Genomic DNA, 10,108 nt, shown 5'->3' on the forward strand with positions numbered 1-10,108 from the left:
AGAAGTATTTTTATATACAAATCTGGCTCTCTTAAATAGGAAAGACACGACATCCGAAGATTCTTTTGTATCGCTTATTAAACTCTCTTGATTTTCGCTAAAATCTGTTCAAAATTACTTAATCTGAAATTAATATATACAAAATAAGATACAATATAATGTTTCTTTATTATCTCTAACAGTGACCATATGTATAAATCCAAATATAGATCTTAGATTACGTCGATTACACTCGATTCTTCTGAATCTGGTCTGCAATGTCGAGGGAATCGCTAGAGGACCGACAGCGGTCGATTTTGCAATACCGGAGTAAGTAAGTTACGCGCGCTAGAAGTCCCTGTGCAATTCCTGAATCGCTTCGGCCAAGACGTTGCTTGAGACCAAGGTCAGTGGTGCAGCCTCGGCTGCAACCGAGGTCTCCGTTACTTTTTTTGCTCGTTCCTCGCTGACTAAGAGCGAACGGAGAGGAGCGGAATAATTGCGCGGATCATCGTCACGTTATTGCCCATTAGAGGAGAACGGGGAACGCAAAACACAGAAGCGTATCGCGACCGGCAAGAGATAAATCAATGTGGCAGGATAATATGGTATACCGAGACGCGTTCATTCCCACGAGCGCGATCTACCCTTCTCTCATCTACTCGTCATCTCTTCAGTACTTGCATGTTTCATGTCTTTGTCGTCATACAGAGTATGAGATATTCTTTAGAATGGATAGATAAACTTTATGGGAGGGAAAGGAAGGAAAATTTTAAAAATTGCGTACTGTGAATTCCTTCGATTTCTGTCTCTTTCTCTTCATATGTCTCTCTCTCTCTTGTTCTGTTTCTATCGTTACATTTCCTATTTAAAAGCCAGATAAATATACTGATTTAAATGCGAAGGATACGGTAGAAGTCAAAGTAATGTTTCATTCAGACATTGCCAGTGCGCTCGAATGATATGCTTATGATTAATGCTGCTGACACTGCATAGGAATGTTAATCGAACTTGCTGCGATCGCAAAATTATTTTTTTTTTTCTTTTACACGTCGTTCTTTCCGCCGTACGATAAGCCTACGTTATCGTCGAGATATCGTAGACATCGTCTCATTAATTATTGCTCGCGCATACTTTATTCTGTCGATAATTCGTCGGCAGTAGGACCGGTTTGTCTTCGCAATCAATTGCACGCTCATCGAACAGCGCATAAGCAATCGTGACATTGGTCAACGATTAGTTATCCCCATAGTTAGCTTTAGGCTGCGCTTGCAAATTATGACTGAGTCAATGCGAGCACAATCTGACGTTATCGAACGTAAAAGGGAATCAGCGTAGTTGAAACATTTTATAATATACAATAATTTTAAATTAGCTCTTAAAATCTGTTTTATTAAGATGAAGTTTTCTTTAATCGAATTTTGATTTTGCATATAATTTTTATCCGTTTTATGCCTTTCTTTATATAAAATTTGTGCAAGTTATCAATAGTATATTTTTAAACAAGCAAAAGCTATTAAAAATTATACAAATATTTAAATTAGGAACAATTTTAATTTAAAGAATGTTTGCGATATAATTTGTCACTACTGCGAGAAATACTCTAACAAGTTTAGCATCTTAGAAGTCTACGTCGTCGGAATATTGTTGTTCCAATTTTCACGAATGAATTCTTAGATAGCGTATTTCATAAGAAAAACACTTAGGCACGCGCCACCTTCGGGCAATATCTTCTCTACAAAGTATAGAAAATTCCAATCTATGGAGGGAAGTAATGTCGCGGAAGAAATTAATGGTCGAGAGAAGTCGCTAAAGTTATAACGACATTGTGAACTTTAACCTTTTCTCAAAACAAAACGTACAACAATATAATCGAAAATTAATCTCATGATAATAATTCGTTGCTTGTATTTTGTGCGCGCGATAAAAAAATATATAAAGAAAGAAAAAAATATATATATACAGGATGTCCCATTTTAATCTCCTCAGACAAATATCTCAAAAACCAAGCCCGGAAGAGAAAAATGTTTCACACAAAAGTTGTTTGGTTTCGAGGGGGCCATAAGATGGTGACAATGATTTGACCTTGGAAAATCATTTGAAGGTCATGTGAAGGTCAACTTTAAAATCTTAAATAGAAACCCCCATTTTTTATTTAGTATTCTTGTAGCTGACATCGACAGCTTTCCAAAACACTATAATAAAGTATTTTTTTATTAAGTACTTTTCGAGTTACTTTATATTTTAATCTGACATCTTTTGATATAAAAAATTAAATATCTCGTAAAATATTTAGTTTTTGATAATCTTACCGTAATACTTCTATGTACAGAATAATGAGACAAATCAATAAGTATTGAAAAAAAAATTGTTTTTAAGAAAATTATTTACAATGTATTTTTTTAAACAATTATTTGTTTTTTTTTGACACTAATTAATTTGTCTTATTATTCTGTACATAGAAGTATTACGGTAAAATTATCGAAAACTGAATATTTTACGAAATATTTTATTTTTTATATCAAAATATGTCAGAATAAAATATAAAATAACTCAAAAGGTTCTTAATGAAAAAATACTTTATTATAGTGTTTTGGAAAGCTCTCGATGTCAGCTACAAGAATACTAAATAAAAAATGGGGGTTTCCATTTAAGATTTTAAAGTTGACCTTCACATGACCTTCAAATGATTTTCCAAGGTCAAACCAATGATACCATCTTATGGCCCTCTCGAAACCAAATAACTTTTGTCTGAAACATTTTTCTCTTTCGGGCTTGGTTTTTGAGATATTTGCCTGAGGAGATTAAAATGGGACACCCTGTATATACATATATACATTATATTTTTATAAATTCTATGAAAAGTCTACAAGTACCAAATTCGATACATTTTAATATCTTAAGAAAGATATTAGATAGTCAATGGTGTTTTGAAATTAAAAAAGCACACGTACAGTAAACTTTTATTTAGTACACTTTATAGTATATCATATTTTTATTAAATATTTTGTTAAACGAATATATATAATATATATCTTCCTATTAATTTTGTAAATCTTGAAAATAATAATACATTGTTTGACGATAAGCATATAGACACGAGGCAATCGTTAAAATAATATCGCAGTTATAATTTAAATTTAACAAATAGAATTCTTCAATATATGTTTAATTTATGCGGAATAAATGACTAAATTGTAGCTTGTAAATACAGTTGTACTATACATATATTTCAATCATTCCATTGGAATTAATTTTTTATAAATCTGCTTTTCATTGTGATTATCTTTTGATTAATTTACATGAATTGTGTCAATTCTCTATGTCTGCAATCTCAGTATATATATTTCATAAGAAATGATTTTACGAATCGTAATGCCTTGAGGCATGCATATCAATGATAGATGGTATCGTAAATAGCAAAATGTAGCTTCCGTCGTGAAAGCAAATTACGGATACTTAATCAAGGATACAATCTATATTTATTGATCACAAAATACGATAAATTGTTACACTTTTTTCATATTCTTGGTAGAAGGTATTTGCGATTTAACGCACTTAATGTAGTTATAGAAAATTTTATGTTTTGTATTATATATTTTATAGAATAAACTATCGCCTATTTTATTAGGATATTTAGGAGAGAGAGAGAGAGAGAGATAATTTTTTAATATTTTACATATTCTAAAATTTATCATTAAGGTATAAATATAATATACATATAAATATAAATTTTTTTTTTATTATAACAAGTTGATGTTCTCGTGATGTATATATTTGGAAAAAGAAAAAAAGCATAATTATATAGTTTCTTTTTTATTTATATTTTTATCAACAAAACAATGATCATTATCAAGTATGAGACTATTCCTGGATTAATATGCTATATCTGTTTGCAATATCTAATGCCCACTAATTCTTATACATCCAATGTATGACGCAAACTCACGGATACATATATTGCACTCGGGTCACGTATCCAGGTTTTGACCTACTGACCTACACGATCCCGTGACGTCACGGGAAAGCAGTAGGACAGCGAAAGGGTGGCAAGGCTGAAATAGGTGGAACTCTTCAATATGTCGAAGGAAATGTTTTTCTCGGTACGCTGAAATGATGGGAATAATTTAGACGTTATAAGCATTTTCTGTGAAATATGTGAGTTGAAAAATTTTTATATGCACATTTTTTTTTTTATATTTAAATATAATTTAATTTTTTCTTTTTTTTTTTATAAAATAGGCAAGTATAAAAACATAAATAAAGAAGATAAGAATATTTAGTTTTTAAAATAGGATGTTTCAATTATAAAATAATTTTTCTTATATTTAGCTAGTGACAAGATCGTATTGTATTATAATTTTATATTACGTGGAAAAGTCTCATAAAACTTTTTATTACATTTACGCTCATGCAATTTGCAAGCAAATATAAAATATTTCGAAAAGAATGAAATAAAAACGTATATAAATGCTTTTTATATATGATTTCTTACTACTTTATATTTTTCGTTAAAATAAGAATGTTATTGTATTTATAAGCACATATTTACAATTTAATATCGGCAACACATATTTAGAATTGATATTTAGAATTAATCTACTGTTCATCTTTTTGTTTAATTCGTCTATTTATTTTCTTAATAACAATTTTTTTTTTTTTAAAGAAACACTTTCACATATTCCATTAAATAAAAAATAAAAAATATTCAGAATATGTATATTTATATATATTCTTTATCTCGTGATTGAAGAAAGATAAATAGATATGTGTAAATATTTATTCTCATGTCGGAGATGTTTCAGATGTTATACAGAAGCATGGGTTATATTTCGTCAATACGCGTTATCGTATCTTGATAAATAAAATTTTATTATTTGCTCTAACGAAGTTTCGCTCAAGTCGATATGGACTAATCGCTATGTTTGCTAGCCAATGTCAGACAATTAACCAAGAGCGGCACCATCCTTTGTCTAAATTCTCGCGCTCTCCAGCTCCGCTTTATATGCTATTTTACAATTTATTTTATATCCCTTTTTTACTCGTATTTTTGATAGAATTTTTTCGCGTGAACAAAACCGTCGAGTTTATCGTAGTCTCATCCTCCCGGAGATTAGCGAGAAGCCTAAAACTGATTGATATAACGGATCATCGCGCGATCGAAAGGAAGGCTTTCATCGCTAAGAATCATCGATGTCAATGACAGCTTCCTGGTTAGACCTATTTATTATCGCTCAGGCATCCTCATTCTGACAGCAACGATTTCTGCCGAATTATTCACCACCGTCAGAAGTCAACGAACAGATTTGAGCGCCACTGCGTGAGCAGTGGATGCGAATTTTTTGGGGTGGATATTGAAGAGATACATTTTAATTGGAATACTTGGTATAATTGAAAACGAGGTATATATGATTTATATCAATGATATATCGTTAATTTCGTAGTTTTATAAATAGAATAAAAATAAATAATTTTCTAAAAGTTTTTCAAATAAAATGTACTTCAAAATTAACTTTAATTAAAAATTATATTTTGGTTTATCTATATATATATATATATATAAACTTTAAATTAATATCTAGATTTTATATATGTTGCTACTGTATGTATCTCGCGTATTTTGAAATGTATTATATAAAAAGTATTATTATGAAAAGATTTTCGGCCAAGATACACTTGCTCTTTTATCTATTAATTTTTTGAATATATATATATATATATATATATATAAAATTTAGAAAATAAATTTGTATTCTTTAAATTTAAATTTTCTTGAGTAGAATTTTTTTCTTTTTGAGTATTTCTTCTTGAGAGATTATATTGTTGAATATAAATGATTAAAAATCTGTGGAAATCGTGAAATATAAAATTGATAAATGGATATATATTAATATATACAAATAATAAAATTTTATTTTTAAATAAGTTTAAGTAAAATTATTAACTGGCAGCTAATTTTATTTTAATTGGCAGCTGATTATAAAGATATTTAAAAATAAACTTTTAAAAGAGAGAGAGAAAGAGAGAGAGAGAGAAAGAATTTGTATCAATTTAAAGCAGAAGTTTCTTTAAAAAAAAATTTTAATTTATATATATATATATATATATAATATATATAATAATATATTATTAATTATATATACATATACAGGATGTGCCATTTTAATCTCCTCAGGCAAATATCTCAAAAACCAAGCCCGGAAGAGAAAAATGTTTCGGACAAAAGTTGTTTGGTTTCGAGAGGGCCATAAGATGGTACCATTGGTTTGACCTTGGAAAATCATTTGAAGGTCATGTGAAGGTTAACTTTAAAATCTTAAATAGAAACCGCCATTTTTTATCTAGTATTCTTTTAGCTGATATCGAGAGCTTTCCAAAACACTATAATAAAGTATTTTTTTATTAAGTACTTTTTGAGTTATTTTATATTTTAATCTGACATATTTTGATATAAAAAATAAAATATTTCGTAAAATATTCAGTTTTCAATAATCTTACCGTAAAAAAAAAACAAATAATTATTTTAAAAAATACATTGTAAATAATTTTTTTATACTAATTGATTTGTCTCGTTATTCTGTACATAAAAGTATTACGGTAAGATTATCGAAAACTGAATATTTTACGAAATATTTTATTTTTTATTTCAAAATATGTCAGATTAAAATATAAAATAACTCAAAAGGTACTTAACGAAAAAATACTTTATTATAGTGTTTTGGAAAGCTCTCGATGTCAGCTACAAGAATACTAGATAAAAAATGGGGGTTTCCATTTAAGATTTTAAAGTTGACCTTCACATGTCCTTCAAATGATTTTCCACGGTCAAATCATTGTCACCATCTTATGGCCCCCTCGAAACCAAACAACTTTTGTCTGAAACATTTTTCTCTTCCGGGCTTGGTTTTTGAGATATTTGCCTGAGGAGATTAAAATGGGACACCCTGTATGTGTTGAAGAAGTTTGTTAGACATTCTATATATAATCAATACAATTAAATTAAATGATAAATTATATGAAAAATATTTTCAGAATAAATAACCACATTCCCTGTTGTATATGCGGTGTAAACGCGGTAGTCTGTACATAGCATATGTCTTTCCGCTTCAATAAGCGTCTCCTCGAAATGTCCCATCGTATAAACCATCTCCGCATCGACTTGCACGTGGAATACCATATTTTCCATTTGTTTCGCGAAAATGTGGAGAATATCCATTCGCCTTGACATTATATAGCAAACTATCTAAAATGTATTCCTACGGCGTCACACTTGACTTCCCTTAATATCTTTCCACCGATTTCACTGATGCATCAAATATGCTTGACAAATATTGTCGACGTATCATAAATATCGTATAACTTAGTAAATATATATATATATATAAAATATGATACGACGTGTCATGTATCTCAACGAACACATCTACTTGCTTCCTAATAATTTTCTTCACGTTACTCCGCCCCAAAACTGAAACATGAAATGTTTCAATGTTGTCGGTTCTATCGTCAAAGAAATGTTCTACAGTCGTGTCTCATATTTTCGTCGAAAAGAATCGAATCCTTACTTTTGTATCTACTTAAGTCGGCAATATAACTGTGTTGAATTATTTATTTATATCGATTTATGTATCACTAACTTAAGGTTTCTATGTCTTTCTCCCTTTTTGGAGAATATATATGTACCTCCATACTTGTCGATATTTACAATCTGATATTCTTTAATTCCAGTTTGTTAATTTAGTCTTTTCTTTTTTATTATTTTAGAGTTTAACTCCAAGAGTTTAATTTACTCAAAACAAACATCTCGAAAGAAAGATGATAATATTTATAATTATAATAGTAAATTTAATTATTTTATTATATAACGCGATAATATTTTTATAATAATTTAAAAAGTTTTAAACATTGCAAAATATTATTTTTCTATTTCTAGATACCATCGCCGTCTTTTATGAGTCAGTATTCACGGCCATTCCATGATTTGGATAGTCGACCCATCTTCTAGTTTCAGGCAAAACGCCAGCGAGTGGATCTATAAGGTCAGTCCTGACAGTAAAAACGTGCGACCAATGCGAAATTTACCCCGGGGGTTCCCTTCCAAATGGGTCACATTGGTAGAATGAAGATAGAGGGCAAGGTTACGCGCACGCAAACGACGGAGATGTCGCGGGGCTATAAAAGTCGAAACGCTGTCGGAAACACACAAGCGAGCGTGTTCGAGACGCAGGAGCTCTAAGCGAATTATACTTGGGATCCACACGTGGATCTCAAGGTGCCACAGCCTTGAAAAAGCTACGACGACCGTGAAATCGATCGTCGTAGCTACACCATGCTTTCTCGTGCAATCTTTCAACTAATGTCGGTATAAGAGATCGAACAAATCACCTGTCAATTTCACAAGCCGCGCCATTATTTTATCAACGATTTCTATTCCCCCGCAAATGAATATTGAATTTCCTTTCTTATTACATTATGCAAAATATTCTGTAATTTAGTTTTATAATTCAGTTTGCGCGATTCATTTTGAGAGGAAAAATTGAAATGGATGTATATATGAAACCAATTGACAAATTAAATATCCTTTTAATTAATAATATTACATAATATATTGTATTTGACAATTAAATATTTTTTACATATCTTATTATTTATTTTTAAAATGTTAAATCTTATTGACACTTGCGCATCTTATAAAATTTTTATAGATTACATTTACGTCATTGATGGATAATGCAAAAATTTATCGTTATTAAAAGAGATTATATAAATCCTATACCGAATTAAAATATTCATCGTGCCATCATCTCAAGTTTTATTATTATTTTAAATAACTTTTGACTTTAATTAGTGCTATGATAAACTAAACAATCAATCATTATCATAACTTCTGCTTCAGATTTATACTTTGGTTGCTATTTATTCCATGAAAGATTATTGTTTTGTCATTTATCAAAGTTTAAATCTATGATATACGCTATGGCTAAAAATATATATATTATATTAAAACTTTTACAAGATCGATATCTCCATGTCACTATTTAACATGTTTATTACATTGCACATTTGCATAAGATGTCATATTGCAAGTAATATGAAATAAACATACATATGTATCAATTTTTATATAAAAGAATTCTTTTTGATTTTTCTTTATTGTAACTTAATAACTCTCTATTGTAATACACAAGTAATGATAATAACTATTTTTATATGTCAGATATGTCGGAGAAAGAGAAATTATTATATTAAATAAATAAATTACGCTTATAAAGTGCTTTCAATAATTAAAAAAAAAAAAATACTTATTACAAAGATATTAAAAAATCAATTTTATTTGAAAATGTCACATTTTGCTATTCATTTAATGAATCGTTATTATCTAATATAATCTTGCGGTTATAGTCTAGAAAAATTAATTAATTGATAGTAACTCCCCGATACAATTAGTAAAGCTAAAATTCTATTTCACAATCATTGAGGCTATTTTTGATTGATTATTTATTAATAATTAACAATTTATTTTATTAATTTTTATAAATGGATTATTTTATTCTGTGATTTATTTAATTTTTGCGATATCAACTTATTTGACAATATTCGCTTATTTCCAGATGTTGTTTCTCTGGTCGAGGGAGCCGTCAATTCCGAACTCCAGAATCCATGGTTCGCCTGGTCCATGGTTTGCATGGTTCGCGACGGCCGTTCTACTGTGGCGTTGTCGACGTCGCATCACCAGGGCAATCCTCGCGGTCTCGCCGTTAAAACTGTTAAGAAGACGCAACGCCGGCCTGGCGATCAATCGGAAAATAATATTGAAGCAGCAGAAGCGACACGGCCTGACGCAATTACACAAGCACAAGGCCATCGGCATACGGCGGGCGAAGCGACTGTGCACCGGCGACGGTCCGCACATGTCCGGCGACATGTCAATGATTCAAGCCGCACCGCAAATCCATTATAGGGTCACCAGAAGCGGCAGGGTGTACGGCAAATACCCGAACAAGACCGCTATACCGAACAGCAGCATTCAAGGAAGCCACTGACGCCGTATTAGGATTATCGACCTCCCATCCATTGTCCTTGTCCCTTTTGTACAAATTTCGCGATCGTCGTGACCGTCGTCGTATCG

General features: G+C 30.4%; 1 protein-coding gene across 1 annotated transcript; it reads left to right on the plus strand.

The window, feature by feature from the left end:
- Positions 1-7,943: 7,943 nt before the first annotated feature.
- LOC138941582 (uncharacterized) lies at positions 7,944-10,108 on the plus strand. Its single transcript, XM_070311413.1, has 2 exons — positions 7,944-8,018; positions 9,591-10,108. The coding sequence occupies exons 1-2, from the start codon at positions 7,956-7,958 to the stop codon at positions 10,020-10,022; spliced, it is 495 nt and encodes a 164-aa protein (XP_070167514.1). The 5' UTR covers positions 7,944-7,955; the 3' UTR covers positions 10,023-10,108.

Source organism: Polyergus mexicanus, unplaced genomic scaffold (genome assembly GCF_030449975.1).
Source record: "Polyergus mexicanus isolate NDT 795.1 unplaced genomic scaffold, iyPolMexi1.0 SCAF_19, whole genome shotgun sequence".
Taxonomy (NCBI): Eukaryota; Metazoa; Arthropoda; class Insecta; order Hymenoptera; family Formicidae; genus Polyergus; species Polyergus mexicanus.

What these genes read in the sequence shown, in the direction of transcription:
- LOC138941582 (XM_070311413.1), top strand. Translation starts at nt 7,956, where the DNA reads ATGATTTGGATAGTCGACCCATCTTCTAGTTTCAGGCAAAACGCCAGC. An exon ending in CCAGCGAGTGGATCTATAAG is followed by an intron (nt 8,019 to 9,590) that starts GTCAGTCCTGAC and finishes GCTTATTTCCAG; the next exon opens with ATGTTGTTTCTCTGGTCGAG.